Genomic DNA, 24,362 nt, shown 5'->3' with positions numbered 1-24,362 from the left:
TCTACAGTGCTATCAACTGGCACTTGCTCAGCAATAACCTGTTCAGTGACGCTTTGTTTGGGTTCCGCCAGGGCCACTTACCTCCTGATCTCATTTACACCTTTGGTCCAAACATGGCAGAAGAGTGGAACTCGAGGTGAGGTGAGAGTGACTGCCTTTTTACATCAAGGCAGCATTTGATCGAGTGTGGCATCAAGGAGCCCCAGCAAAACTGGAGTTAATGGGAATCGGGGGAAAACTCTCCATTGGTTGTACCATTTTTTATGACTCCAATCAGGTAAAATCAAAACCGTTCGCATACAGTTGCTCACTGGTTATGGAGGCAACCGGTGAGTTGGTGGATATTTAATTTTGTTATTCCAGACTCATATGAAACAGAGTTACAGGAACACTGGCTGCCAATTTCATTTTTTATTCATTCGTGGAATTTGGGTATTGCTTGCTGGGCCAGCATTTGTTGCCCATCCCTAATTATCCTTGAGAACGTGGAAGTGAGCTGCCTTCTTGAATCGCTGCAGTATTTGGGGTGTAGGTACACCTTGATCTTGACCCAGTGACAGTGAAGGAACAGTGATATAGTTCCAAGTCAGGATTTAAGTGGAGAGAGATTGCAGAACTCTGGTACAGAGGGATCTGGGTGTCCCGGTACATAATTAGCAAAGTTAGTATGTAGGTACAGCAAATGATTAGGAAGGCATTGTTGTCATTTTATTGCAAGGGAATGGAATATAAAAGTAGGGAAATTTTGCTACAGTTGTACAGGGCCTTGGTGAGATCGCATCAGGAGTACTGTGTACAATTTTGGTCTCCTTGCTTAAGACAGAATATAATTGAATTAGAAGCGTTTCAAAGAAGGTTCGCTCGACTGATTCTTGGGATGAAGGGGGTTATCTTATGAGGAAAAGTTGAGCAGATTTGGCTTATACCCATTGGAGTTTAGAAGAGTGGGAAGTGATCTTATTGAAACATATAAATGAAAAGATCAAACCTTTTCAAGTTTGAAGTATGATTATTTCCAACATCTGGGAACCAGAAAACAACAAGAAGATGTAACATGGTGGCAATGAGTGTCTGTCTGTGAGTAAACCTAGAATATTTTAAAAGAACTAGATTGGGAAAATTGACCCAAATTAGTGCCAGAGAGAGAAAGAAAAACTGAGTGACTCATGTGAAACGAAATGTCAGCCAGGACATGAATGAAATAACTGCTACAGCCCATCATGAATTGGGGAGTTGATGTCGTAGAGGCATTTGAGAAGTTTAAACAAAAGTGCAGATTGACATTCAGTAGTTTCCTAAAAGGCACTAGTGAAGAGGAAAGGGTCAGCTAACTCCTTCTGTGGGTTGGAGATAAAGGATTAAATTTATTTAACAGCTGGGACCTAAGTGAAGAGGACAACAGAAACCCAGACAAATTTTTTGAAAGATTCAGCACCTCTCTCCAGGCAAAATCAAATCATTTGGATATACCGATATGAATTTCAAGGCCTCAGACAGGATCTAGGTGAGTCTATTGACAATTTTGTAACAAGATTGAAAAATGCAGTCAAAAAATGTAAATTTAAGGACACAGATGAAATTCTGATAGATTAGCTCATTTATGGTTCGGCACATCCTGAAGCACAGAAAGCTCTAATCGAAAAGGACAAGCTCACAATGTTGCAGGCCGTAGACACTGCCAGAGCACATGAAGCCACGAGCAGACTGACTACCCAAATGGCTAGCCTTCAGTTAAGCCAAGAGAAAGGCAGCAGGGCTGATGGAGTGAAACAAGGATGTGGAAGCTTTGGAAAGGGTGCAGAGGAGATTTACTAGGATGTTGCCTGGTATGGAAGGAAGGTCTTACAAGGAAAGGCTGAGGGACTTGGGGTTGTTTTCGTTAGAGAGAAGGAGGAGGAGAGGTGACTTAATAGAGACATACAAGATAATCAGAGGGTTAGATAGGGTGGATAGAGAGTCTTTTTTCTCGGATGATGATGGCAAACGCGAGGGGACATAGCTTTAAGTTGAGGGGTGAAAGATATAGGACAGATGTCAGAGGTAGTTTCTTTACGCAGAGAGTAGTAGGGGCGTGGAACGCCCTGCCTGCAACAGTAGTAGACTCGCCAACTTTAAGGGCATTTAAGTGGTCATTGGATAGACATATGGATGAAAATGGAATAGTGTAGGTCAGATGGTCGGCGCAACATCGAGGGCCGAAGGGCCTGTACTGCGCTGTAATGTTCTAATTCTAATTCTAACAACAACGAAAGAAAGTACACCAGACAGAGAGAAAGATATGCAAGAGCTATGGACAACCACACGAATTGACAGACAGAAGGAAATGTCCAGCACGTGGATCAATCTGCAGAGCTTGTGGAAAGACTAATCACTGGGAAAAGATGCGCAGAACAAGGCAAGAAGGTGAGTCACCAGAGCCAGAGTAACAGAGCGAATGAGTCATGAAAGAAACCAAAACATCCATACCCTGAAAGATGACGATGGGTTTAAGAACATGATAGACATAGGAACCATACAATTGCATGAAATGTCTGGATTTTTTTAAATATTTGTTCTTGGGATGCGGACTTCACTGGCTCGGCCAGCATTTATTGTCCATCCCGAATTGCCCTTGAACTGAGCTCATGGCTGCTAGGCCATCGCATGGAGTATTTAAGAGTGAACCACATTGCTGTGGGTCTGGAGTCACATGTAGGCCAGACCAGGTAAGGACTGCAGATTTCCTTCCCTAAAGGACATTAGTGAACCAGATGGGTTTTTACGGCAATCAACAATGGTTTCATGATCAGCATTAGACTAGATTTATAATTCCAGATTTATTAATTGAATTCAAATTTCACTATCAGGCGTGGTGGGGTTCGAACCCATTGTTGAGCACTAGCATGGGTCTCTGGATTACTAGTCCAGTGACATAACCACTACGCCACCACCTCCCCATTCCAGTTCCCAGAGAAAAGAAATTCACACAACCATCCAGATCAGGAAGAGGGTGAGAAACAAGCCCACAACGATAAATCTGAGGTGAAGATTGATACTGGAGCACAGAGTAAAATCATCCCGCTCAGACTATACCAGCAGATATTTTTTGAAAATTTAGAGGAAAATGTTTCTCCAAAGAAAGGTGCTCTGAAGTCAAACAACATCCTGCTAACAGTATATGGGGAAACTGAGATTCGACAGCTAGGAACGATCCAAATTGGAGGGACACACAAAGGAAAAGATATTAACTATATGTTCTACATCACCGAAACAGATGGTCCTGCTATCCTGGGTTTGAGCAGTTGCGAAGAGCTGCAGATTATCTCAGTAAACCATGAGGTGAAGGAGGCAACACTGAGGGTTGAAGGTAGTACACCCATTGAAAAGCACCCTCCGATCAAAAGCAAAGAAGATCTGGTGCAAATGTACCCAGAGTGTTTTGATGAGATGGTTGGATGCTTTGAAGAGTTTAAGTATCACATCACTATTGACCCAGCGATGAAACCAGTGAATCATCCCTTACCTAAAGTACCAATAGAATTAAAAGGAAAGCTTGAAGAGAGCTCCAGGAAATGGAAGAAAAGGTGATCGCCAGAGTCACAGAACCTACGTATTGGGTAAGCTCTACCCTGATGAGCGAGAAGCCAAATGGACGGCTAAGAATTTTCCTAGATCCCAGAGATCTTAACCAAGCAACAAAGAGGGATCACTAGCCTATTCCAACACTGGAAGAAATCACACCAGCACCGGCAGGGGCAAAGGTTTTCAGCAAGATTTGATGCCAGAAATGGCTACTGGACTGCGTAGCCAGATGCAGAATCTTCATTGTCGACAACATTCAACACACCCATTTTTGGACGGTACAAATTCCTGCGTCTACCTTTTGGCCTCAGTGAGCCAGGATGGTTCCAACAGAAACATACAGGGAATTCAAAGGAACAGTCAGCATAGCTGATATATAGATATATGGTGTAGATGGAAAAGATCATGACAACCACCTACATGAAGCCATGGAGAGAACCAGGAAAGTTGGCATAAAGCAAAACGCAGACAAATGCATTGTGAAAGTGACAGAATGCCAGTTCTTCAGAATCTTAGCCATCTCGGGGATGGAATCCCCAAGAGATGAGTTTTTTTTTAGATTTTAGAGATACAGCACTGAAACAGGCCCTTCGGCCCACCGTGTCTGTGCCGACCATTAACCACCCATTTATACTAATCCTACACTAATCCCATATTTCTATCACATCCCCACCTATCCCTATATTTCTCTACCACCTACCTATACTAAGAGCAATTTATAATGGCCAATTTACCTATCAACCTGCAAGTCTTTGGCTTGTGGGAGGAAACCGGAGCACCCGGAGGAAACCCACGCAGACACAGGGAGAACTTTCAAACTCCACACAGGCAGTACCCAGAATTGAACCCGGGTCGCTGCAGCTGTGAGGCTGCGGTGCTAACCACTGCGCCACTGTTTCCTTGATTTGATACAATACACGAGCTCCTTTATTTTGCACATGTCGGAACTCACAGCAAACCTGTGGGAGATGATGAAAGAAGACTTGGCGTACCAATGGTCACAGTCACGTGGCAGGAGTTTCAACAAACTCAAAAAGGTAGTGTGCAAGGAGACTAGTCTGTCATACTATGACAAAGAAACATGTCACTCTGCACGTAAATGCTTCCACAAAAGGACTGAGAGCGGCCCTGGTACAAGAGGGGAAGCCAATAGCAATTGCATATAAAGCCCTCCCATCAGCTGAGACAAGATATGCCAACATAGAAAGAGAGCTTTTGGCAGTCATTTATGAATGTGAGAAGTTCCACACATCTCTATGGGACAAAGTTCATAGTGGAGAGTGATCATCGTCCACTGGAGCAGATCTACAAGAAAAATCTATGTAAAGCACCAGCAAGACTGCAGAGGTTACTCTTTGAGGCTTCAGAGTTATGATTTCACTGAAATATAAGCCAGGAAGAGACATGGTGCTAGCAGGCACCCTATATTGGTTGTCACCGCAGGAGAAACATGAGATAGAAGATCTAGGTATAAAGATTCATCACCTAGTGAATGTAACACCACTGAAACTTAGTCAAATTAGAGATGAGATCAGCAAAGACGAGAAGTTACAGATGCTATTTTAGTAAGTGATCCAGGGATGACCTGATAGACCAGTACTGCCGTAATTGCTGGCTGTGTGTACTGTATTCTATCAGAGATGACATCTCACTAGAAGATGGTGTTCTGCTGGCCGGATCCAGAATAATCATACACAAAACAATGCAGGAAGAACTGCTCCAAAGGATACATGGAGGCTGCATGGGAATGGAGAAGTATAAGCTCAGAGCCAGGTCAGCTGTCTCCTGGATAGGCATATACAAGGATATCGAAAATATGGTGTCTACATGCAATGTATGCCAGAAGTACAGAAACACACAGCAAAAAGAGATGATAGCTACTGAAGTATCACCCAGATCATGGCATACTGTAGGAGTCGATTTTATTCACGCATAATCAAGAATGGTATCTCATAGTTGCAGACTACTACTCAAAGTTCCCTTTTATCCAGGAGGTGAGAGCCACAACAATCATCTCAGTAGCATGAGTTCTTTTCACTGAGCAAGGGGTTCCTGAAAGGTCCAGAGAATTCAAGGAATTCGCTGACCAGTATGGGTTCAACACCATCACCTTATCACACTACCCACAAGAACATGGGTTTATACTAAAACATGTCCAGTCAAAAGAACACTTGTGAAATGCCAAGAGATGAAGGAAGACCCAAACTTGGCCTTTATTGTCACTCCAATCCACACCTCTCAAGGCTGACATGAAATAACCTGCAGAGCTGTTAAATCCCTACCCAAGCTGTTGAAAGGACAAACTGTACATGTACAGGATCCAATCATGAAAACCTGGAGCCCAGCAAAATTTGTTGGTGAAGCTGAGACCCCAAGGTCTTATCATTGAGACTGAAACTGGTAGCCAAATGAGAAGGAGCAGAACCCATTTTCAACCTACACCTGAGCTGGAACAACGGAAGAGACCATCAACAACACCGGAAACATCACTATCCAGCGAGACAGCATTAACAACATCACCAGCAAATGTCACAACACCGCCTGTGCAGCGTGCCAACTCACCAGTGAGAGGAACAAATGCCAAATCTACAAGATGGAGGCACAACATCTTGCCACCCAAGTGATGCCTTGAATAATCTTTTTTAGAAACATAATACACGCTGTAAAAGACTCTAAAATGGGGTTCAGATTATTTCTAAAAGTCAGTTGATCATTATATTGACCGTTTTATTGATATCGGTTTTAAAGAAAGAGGGATGTTATATATTGTTTTACCAACTGTAAAGTGCTAGGAACTAGTTATGTGTAAGTGTTCCAGTGGGGCCACATTCATGGCTGCAGTGGAGAGTCATGTGATATGTAACAAAAAAACAGTCTCAGCAGGCAGCATGGTGGCTGAACCAATAAAGTTTAAAGTGTGAGACCAAGAAAGCAACAAGAAGATGTAACATCCACCTGAGCCATAAGTGATGATATCTGAGATAGCTTTGCTCTCACTTCTTGGTCACAAACAAACATATATCTTTGGCTGGCATAGCCTTATAAAATCAGTTTTTCCCCCTCTGCCTTGGTACATCTAGCACTTGTAAAAATATTTCCATTTTTTTCTGCTCTGGATATTGATACTTGCAGGAGGAAACAAAAATAATCTGCTCCCAGCTGACAGAGAAGCTGAAAGTCTGAGAAAGACGGCTTCTATTCCTACTTCTACAAAAGATGGAGAGATATTACTAAATTCTATGGGGGATGGTGAAAAAGCCTCTATTTTTATATCTTGATTTCAAGAAGTAATCTCCACATCCTGGACTAATCTGAGTGACACTGGTGCTAGAAGGGTTCACCACTTCATTTGTTAATTGCCTTTGATAAATGTGGAAACCTCTGAATATCGATGAACTATTGAGGCATACCATTGCACAGAGCATGACAGACTTTGTGTTTCATTTCTAGCTTATCCATTAAGGTTTTTTGAGGGTTTTTTCCATGCAAATGGAAAGGTGTGACATCTTTATGTCCCATTAGATGTTAGTCTAAATGGTTTGAGTTTTCCAAATGGTTTTATGGCAACATTAAGGAATGCCTTGTACACATATAAATCTTCTTGGTGTAATTAACTTGGAGATTTTATGGCTTGATTGCCTGGTAACTGCTATGCTTTGAATTTGCTCGATTTACAGTCATTCCCCAGCATTCAATTCTATTACATTCTTCTGCTTCTTTTTCTTGTAGGCAACTTTCAAGCTAAACTCCATTTCAAATAGTTATCAGAGCATTTCCCCTACAAATCTTGAAGGCACCCTTTTTATATATTTCCAGGACACTTTCTACAGATTTCTCGGACCTATAAAGGCAGGCCTACAGAACTCTTGCTTCAATTTCTAAAGCTAAATAATTTCAAGTGCATGCTTTAAAGGTCGTCATTGAAGCACCTTTTTTTATGTTATTTCTGTACTAGTTACTGAGAAAGCAAAACAAAAACACTTCAAAAAGTATTTTGAATAGTTTCATTGTTCACCCTTCAATCTGCTTGGCAATTGTTTGTTTATTGGTAGCAGCTTGCAAATTTTTCATTGGTAGTTTTGCTACCTGATTTGTTCATTGAGAAATTCCCTACTTGGTCAGTAATAGTTGTCATTCTGCATTGTTCAGTTAGCAATGATTTGTTTCACTTTGACTCAAATGCTATTTATAATTCAAGCAATTATTACAGAAACTTTGCATGATCGGATCCACATTACATGGAGAATTTTTTGCTGGAGGGTGTCAGACTGTTGCATGTTAGAATTTGTGATGGATTATATTGTATGAGAATCTGAGTATCCCAGAAGGAGGCATAATCACCCAATGCTGGAACATCTAGCTTGTTAAAAGGAAGAGGTTCTGGCTGCAAAGTTTGGATGAATAACGCCCGTATTTTTGGCATTATGGATGTTGTTTTGGGTCAAGAATGGTGTCCATGCCACACATGCACATTTCTGGTGTGGGCTGCACCAGTTGCCATTTTGGTGAGATTGTTTGACAGGTGCTGAGAGCATGTGCCCAAAGTATGCAGAGTAGACCAATCGTGATGTCAGCCGGTGTGCAATGCTGATGCCAGTGGAGCCATTTTTAGCGTAAACATTCCAGCCAGCGCCCTATCTTAACCCTGCACAGCAGGAAGGACCCACCCCACCATTGTTATTTACAAGGATTGTCAACCACTTTCAGATTAGTTTCTCCTGGTTGTTGCTGAGTTAGTAGAATTGATTGGAGGTTTGTACTGCTCCTTTAAAGTTGCTGAAGTCCACAGGAAGTGGTGCAGCACATGGTGAAGGCCTTGGTTCTTGCTCCAAGGGTTCTGCTTTGACCATGTGCTCCCCGACATGGGTGCAGTATTTTCTATCCCTCTTGGCCTGCAGCATGATAGGGAAAATGAACAAGGGGACACGGAGGAGGACGAGTTGTTGGACAAGACAAGTGCTACAGCCAGTCTTCTGCAGCCACTTCCAGCACCTACTGCAATCAGAATGCACCTCCCCTTTAAGAGATACAAACTGGCTTTAAGTAGTGCAGGCTAGCTTTATGTGGCACTAGCCTGACACAAACTTGGGCCCCCTGCTGAGGCAGCAGTGTTTAGCACTGGGCTGCATGTTGCTATCATTTAAATGAGCAGACAGCACAAAGTTTGCATGCTACCTGCATCGGAAGGAATGGGGTGGGTTAATCCTGCATCCTGATCCCTGTTTTACGCCCATTGTAAGTTTTATGCTTGTATTTAAGAGGACTAGTAGTGGTGGAAAGATACCTGTGACGCATTGAATACAGATTGATAACCCATTCTGCAATCTTTAATATTACCATGGTGGTAACTGCTTCTTGATGGAACTGCAACAAGCATCAGTGTAGCACTTGTCTTGCTGCTCTAATACCTGAAAGGGCAGAGGTCCAACAGGCTGATACAAAGAAAAGAAATGAGCAGGTTTTCTCGGGGAATAGAACTATTTGGCCATGACCATCAACAGGAAGATATTGATGGTCTGGTCAGATGGATAGAAAAGTGCAAATGGGATTCAATCTGGAGATGTGTGAAGTGATGCATTTGGGGAGGTCAAACAAGGCAAAAGAATTCATGAATAATGGGAAATTACTGAGCAGTGTGGAGAACGTGAGGGACCTTGGAGTGAATGTCCACAGATCCCTGAAGGTAGCAGGACAGGTCAATAAGGCAGTTAAAAAGGCACATAGAATCCTTTCCTTTATTAGCTGAGGCATAGAATATGAGAGCAGGGAGGTTTTGCTGGAACTGTATAACTCATAGGATAGGCCACAACTTGAGTACTGTGTGCAGTACTGGTCACCTCATTATAGAAAGGATGTAATTGCACTGGAGAGGGTGCAGGGGAGATTTACGAGGTTGTTGCCAGGACTGGAAAAATGCAGCTATGAGGAAAGATTGGGTAGGCTGGGGTTGTTCTCCTTGGAACAGCGAAGGCTGAGGGGAGATCTGATAGAAATGTACAAAATGTTGAGGGGCCTGGATAGAGTGGAGGTGAAGGGTCTATTCACCTTAGCAGAGAGGTCAGTGACTCGGGGGCGTAGCTTTAAAGTGATTGGTAGAAAAATTAGAGGGCAGATGAAAAACTTTTTTTATCCAGAGGGTGGTGGGGGTCTGGAACTCACTGCCTGAAAGGGTAGTTGAGGCAGCAACCCTTAACTCATTCAAAAAGAGTCTTGATATGCACCTCAAGTGCCGTAAGCTGCAAGGCTATGGACCAAATGCTAGAAGGTGGAATTTAGAATAGGTGGATCGTTTTTTGGCCAATGCAAACACGATGATCCAAGTGGCCTCCTTCAGTGCCTTAACCTTTCTATGATTCTATGAATGTCCTGACATCTCCATTTGATTAAAAGCCAGCAATGTAAATGCTGTGGCTATTAGAGCAGGACAGTGGCTGGGTATTCTGTGGCAAGTACAGAAAAAGTGCAAAGCCAATTTTGGGTAAGAATGCATTGGGAAATTCTCCACCACTCCCACCCACTGCATCCCCGAAAAACAGTCATTTGGAGACCTTTTTTTCCTTTTGGGCCTCCTTATCTCGAGAGACAATGGATACGCGCCTGGAGGTGGTCAGTGGTTTGTGAAGCAGCGCCTGGAGTGGCTATAAAGGCCAATTCTGGAGTGACAGGCTCTTCCACAGGTGCTGCAGAGAAATTTGTTTGTTGGGGCTGTTGCACAGTAGGCTCTCCCCTTGCGCCTCTGTCTTTTTTCCTGCCAACTACTAAGTCTCTTCGACTCGCCACAATTTAGCCCTGTCTTTATGGCTGCCCGCCAGCTCTGGCGAATGCTGGCAACTGACTCCCACGACTTGTGATCAATGTCACACGATTTCATGTCGCGTTTGCAGACGTCTTTATAACGGAGACATGGACGGCCGGTGAGTCTGATACCAGTGGCGAGCTCGCTGTACAATGTGTCTTTGGGGATCCTGCCATCTTCCATGCGGCTCACATGGCCAAGCCATCTCAAGCGCCGCTGACTCAGTAGTGTGTATAAGCTGGGGGTGTTGGCCGCTTCAAGGACTTCTGTGTTGGAGATATAGTCCTGCCACCTGATGCCAAGTATTCTCCGAAGGCAGCGAAGATGGAATGAATTGAGACGTCGCTCTTGGCTGGCATACGTTGTCCAGGCCTCGCTGCCGTAGAGCAAGGTACTGAGGACACAGGCCTGATACACTCGGACTTTTGTGTTCCGTGTCAGTGCGCCATTTTCCCACACTCTCTTGGCCAGTCTGGACATAGCAGTGGAAGCCTTACCCATGCGCTTGTTGATTTCTGCATCTAGAGACAGGTTACTGGTGATAGTTGAGCCTAGGTAGGTGAACTCTTGAACCACTTCCAGAGCGTGGTCGCCAATATTGATGGATGGAGCATTTCTGACATCCTGCCCCATGATGTTCGTTTTCTTGAGGCTGATGGTTAGGCCAAATTCATTGCAGGCAGACGCAAACCTGTCGATGAGACTCTGCAGGCATTCTTCAGTGTGAGATGTTAAAGCAGCATCGTCAGCAAAGAGGAGTTCTCTGATGAGGACTTTCCGTACTTTGGACTTCGCTCTTAGACGGGCAAGGTTGAACAACCTGCCCCCTGATCTTGTGTGGAGGAAAATTCCTTCTTCAGAGGATTTGAACGCATGTGAAAGCAGCAGGGAGAAGAAAATCCCAAAAAGTGTGGGTGCGAGAACACAGCCCTGTTTCACACCACTCAGGATAGGAAAGGGCTCTGATGAGGAGCCACCATGTTGAATTGTGCCTTTCATATTGTCATGGAATGAGGTGATGATACTTAGTAGCTTTGGTGGACATCCGATCTTTTCTAGTAGTCTGAAGAGACCACGTCTGCTGACGAGGTCAAAGGCTTTGGTGAGATCAATGAAAGCAATGTAGAGGGGCATCTGTTGTTCACGGCATTTCTCCTGTATCTGACGAAGGGAGAACAGCATGTCAATAGTCGATCTCTCTGCACGAAAGCCACACTGTGCCTCAGGGTAGACGCGCTCGGCCAGCTTCTGGAGCCTGTTCAGAGCGACTCGAGCAAAGACTTTCCCCACTATGCTGAGCAGGGAGATTCCACGGTAGTTGTTGCAGTCACCGCGGTCACCTTTGTTTTTATAGAGGGTGATGATGTTGGCATCGCGCATGTCCTGGGGTACTGCTCCCTCGTCCCAGCACAGGCATAGCAGTTCATGTAGTGCTGAGAGTATAGCAGGCTTGGCACTCTTGATTATTTCAGGGGTAATGCTGTCCTTCCCAGGGGCTTTTCCGCTGGCTAGGGAATCAATGGCATCACTGAGTTCCGATTTGGTTGGCTGTATGTCCAGCTCATCCATGACTGGTAGAGGCTGGGCTGCATTGAGGGCAGTCTCAGTGACAGCATTCTCCCTGGAGTACAGTTCTAGGTAGTGCTCAACCCAGCGGTCCATCTGTTTGCGTTGGTCAGTGATTATGTCCCCCGATTTAGATTTGAGGGGGGTGATCTTCTTGATGGTTGGCCCAAGAGCTCTCTTCATGCCATCATACATTCCTCTGATGTTTCCGGTGTCTGAGGCCAGCTGAATATGACTGCATAGGTGTTGCCAGTAGTCGTTTGCGCAACGCCTAGCCGTTCTTTGTGCAGTACTTCTGGCTGCTTTAAGTGCACATCCAGCAATACCACACCTACCCCTTTTTATATGCAGTGATGTCAGCTACAGTTAAGAACTTATCCAACTACCTTTTGAATATTTGGAGCAAATCCGTGCTCCGGGTATGATGACTCTGGAAAGAAATAGCTCCTGACATCCATCTAACTTCTTTGTCAAAGGTGCTTTGTTTTCACTCTTTAGAGTAACCAGAGGTAAGATCAATCAAGACTTTAAGCTATTCTAACTAATTGCTTTTTATGAAAGTTAAAATACAATGGCTACAAAATTCGACTCCATAGCACCGGTGGATTTGGAGCTATGGGAGCTGATTGAGGCAATAATGTGGGAGCTACTCCCAACCACTTCCAGCAAGGCCTGCAGCAATCGCCATGTTCTGAAAGGTGAGAGTGTGGGTGTTGTTTGAGCACTTCAGAAGTATGCAGAGTAGGCATTTTGTGATGGCAGTCAGTGTCCAGCATTGATTTGACACCCAACCTGTCTTTGTAGAGTTCACTACTCTGGTTACTGCCTCTGGTTAAGGCATCACCATCCAACTTGCAGGTGAATTGCTTTTGACGACCTACCTGCTGTTGCAGAGTTATGGAAGTTCTGTGTTGGAGGAATTGTAAGAAGTTGCTTAAGTCAGAAGGGAGTGGTGCTAGATGTTTCGAAGGAGTGGTGTGCTTCTTTCTGAAAGGCCTCAATGCACGCCACCTTCACCCAGTCATGGTGACTTTGGGCTGCAGCATCCGAGGAAAATGGAGCAGATGCAGCAGAGAAGATAAGCTGCTCACAGAGGGAGGTGGAAGAGAACTCTCAGCAGAGGCCTTACCCACCCAGGGTCTTCAGGGTACACTTTTGCTAACTCCACCTAAGCCAGGGGCAGTGTGTTCAGTGACTACGCTTCATCAAGGAGGTGGTCACAGAACTGTGCCACCTCCTGCAATCAGATGTGCAGCCTCAGCAGAGCAAGGATAGTGCTGCCAGTGGCCTCAAGGTGACCGTAGCCCTCAATTTTTATGCCGGTGAATCCTTCCAGGCGGGAAGAGATGACGTCACCAACATATCGTAGTTTGCTATCCATTACTACATCTGGAAGCTCAGAGGTTCTGTATGCCAAGAAAGGGGATTGCATTGTCTTCTCTCTAAGCAGAGAGAAACCAGAGGAGTGGGAATGTGACTTTGCCAGGATGGCTGGCTTCCCTATGGTGAAGGAAGCCATTGATTGCACACACGTGACCTTGTGGGCACCGCATCTGAATGGAGGGATGTACTAAAAATTCAAGAGGTACCAATTCACTCAATGTGCAGTTGGTGTGCAACCATGTCCAGAACATCAAGTTGGTGAATGCCCACAATCCAGGCAGCAGTCATGATGCTTTCATCCTGTGCCTGACTGCAATTCCAGCCATCTTTGAGCCACATGTCAAACCAGAGGGTGTTGCTTAGCAACAAGAGCTGTACACATGGCTAATCACTCCCCTCTACCAATCTCACCACCATACACCGAGCCATGCTGCAATGAGGAATGTCAAGGAGCAGACCATCACTGTCCTGTAGCAATTGTTGCACTGGCTGGACTGCTCAGGGGGTGCCCTCCAGTACTTGCAGAGCATGTTTCCAGACTCGTGGTTGTTTGCTGCATCATCCACACAACCTGGTCATCATGAGGGTGCAACACGTCCAAGCAGCACTTCTGCGACTACCTCAGGAGGAGGAGGAGCAAGGAAGGCATCAGGTACATCCATGGCCCAGATGGGCTATCCATGAGTGTATCATCAGTTTCTGGTTCCCCTGAATGAATTAGCACATGGACTGCAGCAGTTCAAGAAAGCAGCTCAACACCACTTTCTCAAGCGCAAATAAGAATGAGTCTTGCCAGTGGTGCCCACATCCCAAGAGCGAATAAAAAAAAAAATTCCTATTGCTTGACATGTTCCCTTTCCATCCTTCTTGGCAATAATCCTGAAATAAAAGCCACCACAGAACAACTATTCCATAGCAACAATATCCAACAATACTTCCAATACGCCATACGATACTCAACTAATCACCCTTATGCATTCTTTTTGTGCCTGTCTTGTGCCTTTGCCCGGTCTGCTGCTTCTACACAGTGCTACCCCAGTGGCTGCAGCATGGCTGGTGTAAGGGGGGGGAGACTGCAGATGGACTTGCAGGACACACTTAAGCAGCTCAGACACTTGAGGGCCTGACTTGGGACTGTGCCACTATGAATGGTCAGCACCACACTGGGCTAGCTGGCTGGTGACAGGGGCACTGACAGAGTGGCAGCGTTAAAACACAAATGCTGCCATCCTGAGAGAGGACAGCAGCAGGTTCGTGTACCACATGTGACAGCCAGCCTCCAGGATGGCACCTCAGCAATTCTAGTGATCTGCTGGAGCATAGATTGCTGGACTCCTTTGATACCCTGCAAACCCCTTTTGAGTACGAATGTTCTGGGGATCCCGGCGCTGGGCAGCAGTCTGAGCCTGCATTGCACCAAGCTGGACTTGCATGCCGACAAGCAGAGACTGCATGTTTCCACTGTTGCACTCAGACATTGCATGACTTCTGCCTATGCTGCACTGAAAGCTGAAACTTTGACCGCTTCCACACTGGAAAGGGTTAGCTTCAAGTTCTATGTGAATACCTGTTTCAAATGGAGCTGGACTCCTCCATCCTCTTTGACAGTGACAAAGACTCTCTGGAAGGCTTGCCAATACACCAAGAACTTCTGTGTGCATGCCCATCAGTCTATACCTGTATACTACCCCACCTCGAACCTATGGAGATCCTCCCCCAGTTCTATTTAACGGCGCTTGGGAAAATAACTGCCCAGTGCCGGGATCCCCCTTCTTTTAAGGACGGAATCCCGCCTCCAAGAGCTGCCGGCCAATCAGAGAGCCAGCAACTCGGTAGTATTGGCAGCACTACTGGGATTAGTGGCCACTGTTGGTACTGAGAGGCGCATGGGACCAGGACCAGCCATGGAGTCCCAGGTAAGTGTAGCAGTTCGCAGGCCATGTCAAGGGGTGTGGGGGGAGGTGGCGGGAGTGGGTGGGCGTTGAGGGCGGGGGGCTGTTAGCCCTTTGCCACCAGGGGCCCTCCATAGTGCGTAGATCCTCCAGTAAGGAGGACCCTCCACACCACCCCCCCCCCCCCCCCCTCTACCTCCAAGCCTGCAGGGAGACTGCCCTGCTTTACTAGGTAATCTCCCCATGTGGCGGAGGTCCCCCTCCCCCTGCCACTTCAGGGCCTCAGTTGGCCTTTGGGCAGGAAGCCTGTCTGCAATGTGACCCCATGTTATAGATTCCCCAGCCAGGGAAAGCATTTTCTTTGTTTCATAGCTCCAGCTGTTTTGCAGATACTATCAATTGCCATAAAAACCCTTCTGGTTCACTCATGTCCTTTAGGAAGGGAAATCTGCTGTCCTTATCTGGTCTGGCCTACATGTGACTCCAGACCTACAGCAATGTGGTTCACTCTTAACTGCCCTCTGAAATGGCCGAGCAAGCCAATCCGTTCAAGGGAAATTAGGGATAGGCAACAAATTGCCAAACTTGCCAGCAACGTCCACATCCCATGAAAGAATAAAAAATCTTTCCCTGCCCCGGTCTAAATTCCAAGGCATCGGGAAGGCAAAGGGCACTCTGCCCACCACCCGCCCCCCCCCCATCCCCCCATCTTCCTTCGCAATTTTATGGGGCCCCCTGCCTCCATTGTGGCCCTTTGGGGGCCCATAAAATTCAGCTGAGCTTGTGCAGATCCCACTCTACACTCCAAGGTACAAGCAGTGCCTATATCTGAGCTGGTGGCTCTTTGTGTCTGATCAAGTTACATTTTTTTTCTTCCTCAGATATTTGCTCTTTTTAGGCCTTCAACCTCGGGCAGCAGTTCTTGAGGATCTTCAAGCATGAAGGCACAAGGGAAGGTTGAGGGGATGGTGATGGTGAGGGAAGCAGAGGTCAGGGGAAAGCAAGTCATGTATGCTTACATGATCTGCAGCTTGTACAGCATACCAGATTGCAGGATGAGGGTGAAGTGGAACTTGAGACGATGCATTAGGCAGGAACATACCGTTATCCTAAATGGCTTCAGCCAGGCCACTAGCCGAGGTCACGTTGATGGCCACTGCAATTATCCCCATTCATAGCACAGCCTCCTCCATGGGGCTGAGGACATGCAGCCATTTCTTTCCACCTCTTTCCCCCACCCCACCCCACCTCGTTGCCTGTTTGCTGCTGCTGCCATCTAATATACGCCACCTTGTCCTGCAAAAGAGCGAGATGTGTAAATGAGTGTGTTGCAATGTGTTTGGGTGATGTGCCTGCTACAGTTGAATAACTGGCAGTATGGAAGCTGTGAGATGTGTGTGCGCAACTTCCAGCGGTACTGCTTCCACCAGTGCTAAATGTATGCAGGTGAGGTGAAGCATACGACTGAGGTTTGAGTCATGGTTAATTGTGTGTCATGGTCAGCGAGCGATAGGGGTGTGGTGATTGGAGCAGTACGTGAGGCTTGTTGTTCCATTTAGTTGTTGCATTGACTGCCATGGCCACCTGCTGCCATTGCTTTCTGAGCTGTTGACTGGAGGCCCTCTGGCTCCCTGTGGGAAGGGAACCACTCTCCTCTGGCCTCCTCCCCTGCCAATGACTCCAGCATGGCATGAGAAAAGCTGGGGTCACACTCTTTATCCCGATTACACCATTTCAGGTCCTTCCTGCGACTTTCCTAATATTCTCCAGCTACTTCCAGCCCTTGCTGCATTCAGAATGCAATTTACTTTTAAGATATGCAGTCTGGCTTCAAGTACTGAAGTCTAGCTTTAAGTAGTGCTGGTGTCATGATTCCCATGGAGATCAACAAACCAAAAGAATCCAATTTACTGACCAACCCCAATAGAAAAACCAAACTGACATGATTTCACTTTTATAAAGTTACTCCAACAATCAAATCAAAATCAACATAAATCGAACATGAAATAACAGACAAATCACGGTCACTAAATATAGTTTATAGGTTACAAGTTAATTATCAGATGCAACAAAGATGGATCTCATGGAATTACGAGGCAGTCCTCTTAGCAAAGATGGCACCGAACAGCCACAAAGTTCTTCAGGTTTATTTCCAATTCTATTTCCAACTCTCTTCCTCCAAGATGTAGACACCGATGTAACGCTTTCTTGTCGATTGTGAGCATTGCACTCTTCCCTTCAGCATTTCAGTCTTGTCGCCTCTCGAATGTCTTTTTCTGCAGCTTGTTTGCCAAAGAACCCTGCAACTTGCTTGAACTCTGTGATCTTGAAGCCTTAGTTTGGATAGCTCTAGTCATATGTCTCTAGTCATATGACTCTGTGTGTTGCAACCAGTTTTAATTTCTTAGAAACGTGAAGATTTTAGTTTCACTTTTAAGTTGGGGTCTGTCTCAAAAAAAAAATCTTTTGAAACCAGAATCAGTGCACTTAACAGAATTCAACAAGTCATCTGTTCCAACAACAGTCTGGACATGCTCCTCCCCTCATCTCACGAACCACGGACTCCATCAAATTAGCCTCGCGTGTACTTGGGCCCCCTGCTGAATTTAGTCAATCTTCCTGTTGTGTGTCTTCAGTCAGTTTAACAGTTGTTTTAAACCAACTCATCTCACTTAGCAGCTAATGAATCCAGGGTTCTAGTCAATCATTCAATTTTTCCTTTAAAACTGGTATTGAAAAGTCCAAAAATCCTTCATATGCTCATGTAACTAATTCTTATGCCCCCTGCTGCTCTGTAATATCCACATGGACTGAATCTAGTCTACACTTTTCTACAGTAAAGAGCCCCTACTTAAAATCATAGAAGCACGGAAGGAGGCCATTCGGCCCATCATGACTGTGCTGGCTCTTTAAAAGAAGTATACAGTTAGTTCCATTTCCCGTCCTTCCCCATAGCCATGGAAATTTTTCCCCTTCAAGTATTTTCCCAGTTCTTTTTGAAAGTTGTTATTGATTCTTCTCCCACGGCCCTTTTAAGCGCTGCATTTCAGATCACATCTGATTCCCTTTAGGGAAGGAATTCTGCCATCCTTACCTGGTCGAGCCTACATGTGACTCCAGACCCACAGCAATGTGGTTGACACTTAAAATGCCCTCTGAAATGGCCTAGCAAGCCACTCAGTTCAAGGGCAATTAGGGATGGACAATAAATGCTGGCCTAGCCAGCGACGCCCACATCGCACAAAAAACAAATAAAAAAAAAACACAACAAACCACGTGTTTTTAAAAAAAACTCCTCATCTTGCCTTTGGCTCTTTTGCCTATTACCTTAAGTATTAAGGAATAAGCGGGTCTTTTTCCGGATGGCAGGCAGTGACTAGTGGGGTACCGCATGGATTAATGCTTCGGCTCCAGCTATTCACAATATATATTAATGACTTGGGTGAGGGAACTAAATGTAACGTTTCCAAGTTTGCAGATGACACAAAGCTGGGGGGGAATGTGAACTGTAAGGAGGATGCAAAGAGGCTCCAATGTGATTTAGACAAGTTGGGTGAGTGGGCAAATGAATGGCAGATGCAGTATAAAGTGGATAAATGTGAGGTTATCCACTTTGGTTGTAAAAACAGAAAGACAGATTATTATCTGAATGGTGATAGATTGGGAAATGGGGAGGTGCAACGAGACCTGGGTGTCCTTGTACACCAGTCGCTGAAAGCAAGCATTCAGGTGCAGCAAGCAGTTAGGAAGGCGAATGGTATGTTGGCCTTCATTGCAAGAGGATTTGAGTACAGGAGCAAAGATGTCTTACTGCAGTTATACAGGGTCTTGGTGAGACCACATCTGGAGTATTGTGTGCAGTTTTGGTCTTTTCTGAGGAAGGATGTTCTTGCCTTGGAGGGAGTAAAAAGAAGATTTACTAGGCTGATTCCTGGGATGGCAGGATTGACATATGAGGAGAGATTGGGTCGACTAGGCCTATATTCACTAGAGTTTAGAAGAATGAGAGGAGATTGCCTAGAAACTGTAAAATTCTAACAGGACTAGACAGACTAGATGCAGGGAGTTGAGAACCAGGGGTTACAGTCTCAGGATACGGGTATGCTGTTTAGAACCGAGATGAGGAGAAATTTCTTCACTCAAAGGATGGTGAACATGTGGAATTCTCTACCGCAGAAGGCAGTGGAGGCCAAGTCATTAAATATATTCAAGAAGGAGATAGGTATATTAATGCCAAAGGGATCAAGGGATATGGGGAGAAAGCAGGAACAGGGTACTGAATTAGACGATCAACCATGATCTTTTTGAATGGCGGAGCGGGCCCGAAGGGCCAAATAGCCTACTCCTGCACCTATTTCCTGTGTTTCTATGTTTCTATAAGAAATAGGAGCTAAATCGGCCATTTGGCCCTTCATGGCTGCTGCACCATTCAACAAGGTCATGGGTGATCTTTTACCTCAACTCCACATTCCTGCACGATCTTCATACCCCTTAATTCCTTTTTTGTACTAAAAATTTATCAACCTCTGTCTTGAGTACACTCAGCAACTGAGCATCCATACCTGTCTGAAATAGAAAATTCCAAAGATTCACACGCCTTTGCATGAACAAACTTCTCCTCATCTCAGACTTAAATGGCCAACCCCTTATTTTGAGAATGTGACCCCATGTTCTGGATTTCCCAGTCAGGGGAAGCATTTTCTCCGTATCTACCTTGTCAGGCGCCTTGAGAATTTTATATGTCTCAATTAGATCACCTATCATTCATCTACACTTCAGGGAATATAGGCCTAGTTTGCTCAATCTCTCAATGTAGGACAACCCCCTCGTCCCAGGGACCAGTCTAGCGAACCTTTGTTGCCCTCCCTCAAGGGCAAGTCTGTCTTTCCTTAGGTAAGGAGACCAAAACTGCGCGCACTACTCTGTGTGGCCTCATCAATGCCCTGTCTTTCTTTTGGGCCTCCTTATCTCGAGAGACAATGGATACGCGCCTGGAGGTGGTCAGTGGTTTGTGAAGCAGCGCCTGGAATGCCCTGTATAATTGTAGTAAAACTCCTTTTATTCTTGTGCTCTAATCCTTGTTACAAAACTAACGTACCATTTGTCTTGCTAATTGCTTTCTGTACCTTCATGTTAACTTTCTGTGATTCATGTACAAGGACATTAAATCCCTCGGAATGCAAGCATTTCCCATTCTCTCGCCATTTAAAAAATATTCTGCTTTATTACCAAGACCACTAAAAATGGATTTCAAACCCAGATAAAATCTTGTTAATGATAATTACAGTTACTTGTAATAACATTTCAAAGTGAATCCTAATGAGGAGATCTCAGCCTAGACTTAGTGGTTGGTTGGCATCCTTCCATCTATGAAAAATGATGGACACTATCCATTTAGGTGGGGTGTCTTCTCTTGGTGCACCTTTGCTGATGGCTGTGAAGGCCAGTCCTTGAGAGGCAGGTTCTGCCACAAGTGCTGCACATGAAGCTGCCAAGTGAGGCTGAGAGGTGTTGTTTTTGACATTGGCACCTGTTGCCAAGTTGCTGTAGCAACTGGTTGGCCTGGTAATGCACACCAGTCTGTGGGATGTGTTGCCATTTCCCTCTTTTGCCAGCAAGTGACTTGAGTTATTTTAACACCAGTGAAAACTTCCAGCATTAAAATAACACCAATCAGAAAATCCAGTCTATTTCTACACAATTAATGACTTCAGTTCATATTTCTGGCATGTCACTTTTTGTAAAATATTTAGTTTCTGTTTAAAAAGTATGGTTGCCCGTTGTGTACAACCAAAGCTATTGTCCAACTGTTAGTGTTTTGAGTGCCTTTCATAGCTTCACTTACTTGGACAGAACTCATTAAAAAACCTAAAAAGTTATTTTAAAATATTATCTTCCAGAAAGATCTCTGTGGAACTAAGCTTAAAACTTGGATGGTTAAAAAGTTTAAGCCACTAATCTCCTTACTATTTCATGTTTATATTTAAAGTGAAATGCGCAACATAGATTTTATCAACAGAAATTTTAACCCACAATGACTTTTAAAGAAGTTTCAATAGTGATAAAGTTGTTTAATTTCCAACAAAGCCAGTTCCTGTGTTTGATATTGGCTGGCTGTGGGCTGCTCATAGCATTGGTAAGCAAAAGGACAATGGGGATGTCCCGCTGGAGGAGACACGGTGGGTGGACAGTGGTGCTTTGCTCATGTCCTGTGCATCTTCTTGTGCCTGAATCCTGCCTGCCACTTCCCCAGCACCCTCCCTCCCACCAACGTGATAAATTTTGAGGCCTATTTGAGACAGACGCTATCATATTCTGTTTTGTGAAGTCGTCTTTCAGTTACAAAGAGCATATAATTTTAAATTGATACTTAGTTTGTGTTAGTAACCAATTTATTCTTCACTTTTTAGACTGATTGCTGCTTATCAGCTATGGATGGGCATGCAGGCAATTCTCCAAGGCAGATTTTGGAATGTACTGCCTCCATTTTGGGGTGCAGCATTACCGATGAGAAGCTTGCAATTCATTTGGATCAAGAAGATGAACTGAAGCATTTTAGAGACCAATTCCATGTACCCAAAACAAAAGACCTCCCTTCTAGTAAGTTCCTAACTGTTCTGATAGCTCGCATTGCAGCATAACCCTGAGCCTGCATATTGAGTCAAGGAACATAAAGCTTTAGGTATTAAGTAATGTTACTGCGTCAGTAATCTCAAATGAAGTAAAATTGGTTTATAAAATATTATAGTTTCTTGGGTTAATACCATCATACCATCCTTTTTCCCTTTGCAGCACTTTCCTCACAGCGGGGTGCTTTAATCAGTTTTAGTACACTCATTTAAAGGCATGTTGATATTAAAAAAAAGCTTTGTAGGTAGTTTTCAATAAAAATGTCCTATGATGGAATTGATTTGAAATCATAAATTTATGTTTAATTACCCCATTACCATGATCTTTCCAGAATTATTAGAGAAAATTAACGCTGAAAAATCATCAGAGGTTTGATCTGATGTCAAGGATACAATGTAAATCACCTGAGGTACATTTTTATTGAGAACTGTTTTAAAATGTAAAAGTATTGCAATGAGCTTATTTGACTTCAGCTGTATAGTACCTATAGCAATGTATCCTTTAAAAGTGAATATTGGTGCAGCACACTGACAGCTGCTAGTGCACATGCAGACCCCAAACCAGGACAGGCCTCCATATATGGGGGCCATTTCCCGACTTATTTTTCTCAGTAAGTTGCTTGCTTTGTTAAGAAACAAAAATAGCTACTGGTTACATCACAGTCTATGCTACACATGTCTATATACAAGGCTATAAATGCAGCAGTACTGAGTTATGAGCTCACGGGCATAATGGTTTAAGGCTGTGTCACTGCTGCTGCAACAGAGAACACGCATTTAGATCAGAAAAGCTGAAGTTGGGATCCTTGGAAACTGCAGAGTTCAGATAAATAATGAAAACGTTGACATCAATGCTTTGGGGAATAGGGTGAAGTACAGGATAGGCAGCAGAGATTAGACAGTAATTGATTTGTAATTTTTAGAATTTTGTCTTTTGCTGGGATGTTATTATCTATTATTAAAATACCTTTTTAAAATACACATTTGGAGCTAATTTTCTTTCCTCGCCGCTACCTTGCCCAGTTAACCATTAATCATAAATGCCCTAGATTATATGGAAACATTATTCAAAACTAGGGCCTTGGTTATATATGCTTCATCTTCTCACTTCCAGAAAATCCTTGGAAATGACATTTGAAACCTTTTATTAGTTTAACTAACTCATTGTTGTGCTGAAAGCAAAGTACATTACCAGAAAATACAGACCAGTCCGAAATTGAACAAGTGAAGATCATATCAACAAAATAGACTTTTTGACCTGGCTTAAGAATTGTGAATGCCTGTTTATTCAAGAAAATAGATTGCTTTATGTTGCAGTGTGGATTGAATAATTTACTTGTGTTTGAAAAAATGTTGCTCTCTCTGAACAGAGCTCAGTAATGTTTTACATTATGCTTGGTCAAGCCACCTCTCGGAGGTCGCATACAGCTTTCAAAAACATTGCTAAAATAAATTACCTGGCCTGGAGCGCATGCACACAATTGACTGGCTTTATGGTAACTGATGGAAATGGCTTTGCCCTCTTTTGCCCAAGGTATGGCATTCCATCGTTTTGGAGCCACCAGTACAATTGGCTGTGAGTAGAGACATGATGCAGGGTGGTAGAGGTGATTGAAAGATAAACATAAGTGATTGGCTGTTATGAAGCTCAGTAACCAATATAATTCTTTCACACTGCACTATGCTATTGAGCTTGCCTGCCAAAGTGTTTAGTGAACAAACCAATGAACATTCAGACACTGTGGGCTGGGCGGACGAGAGCTGGCCACTGAAGCAAAAGTCGGTGACGAACCTGCTTCTACCCGGGCTGGGGATCCGTCCTGCGTTTTATGGGTCCCCGGGCTTTATTTGTTCAGAGGCGGGACTTCCATCCACTTGAGGGAGGAAGTCCCGCCTCATTGAGCTGGCGGTCAATCATCGGGATGGCAGCTCTTAGTCCCAGCAGCGCAACCAGGAGCAGTGGCCACTGCAGCCCAGCTGAGGACATGGAGCCGGGACTGAAGTTAAGAGTTAAGGTGGGCTTTGTCTTGCCGTAGGAATCGGTTGCGACCTGGTGAGACGAGGGTGGTCGTTTGGCGGGAAAGAGGGCGTCTCGTGTCCTGAGGGTGGTTGGAGAAGTGGGGGCAGCCCTCAATCAGGCACCCTGTGCATGATTGTCAGGCTTCCCCCCCCCCATCCCCGGTGCGCTGAGAGGCTGCCAGGTATCACTGGGCGGCCTTTCACGTCTACCGGACACCCACTTCCCATGGGTAAAATACCCGTGGAGGTGGGTGACGGCCCTTAAGTGGCCACTTAAGGGCCTTGATTGGCCTGGGGCGGGAGGCCCATTTCTTGCCCTCGCCCTCCCCCCCCCGCAGCCCACCTAAAGTGGGGGCAGAGGGGGAGGTGGGTCGGGAAGGTCTCCCGGAGTTTCCTACTCCATGTTATGCCACCGCCACCACCCCCCGCCCCTCCCCCCAATCACCCCCACCGTTACCATCCGGCTCACTTGGGTGGCATAAAATTCCAGCCTGTATCTTATCTCCATATATATTC

General features: G+C 44.9%; 1 protein-coding gene across 5 annotated transcripts in view; it reads left to right on the top strand.

Moving 5' to 3' along the window:
- kynu (kynureninase) overlaps nucleotides 1-24,362 on the top strand; it is a 283,739-nt gene that overhangs the window by 50,918 nt on the left and 208,459 nt on the right. For all 5 annotated transcript variants that reach the window (XM_068035006.1, XM_068035003.1, XM_068035005.1 and 2 more), the window contains one exon: nucleotides 21,609-21,798. In XM_068035006.1, the coding sequence (XP_067891107.1) occupies nucleotides 21,630-21,798 (169 nt within the window). In that variant the 5' untranslated portion in view covers nucleotides 21,609-21,629. The remainder of the gene's footprint in view (nucleotides 1-21,608; nucleotides 21,799-24,362) is intronic.

Source organism: Heterodontus francisci, chromosome 7 (genome assembly GCF_036365525.1).
Source record: "Heterodontus francisci isolate sHetFra1 chromosome 7, sHetFra1.hap1, whole genome shotgun sequence".
Classification (NCBI taxonomy): Eukaryota; Metazoa; Chordata; class Chondrichthyes; order Heterodontiformes; family Heterodontidae; genus Heterodontus; species Heterodontus francisci.
The sequence above is the reverse complement of the archived record's forward strand: the minus strand, read 5'-3'. Positions and strand labels throughout refer to the sequence as shown.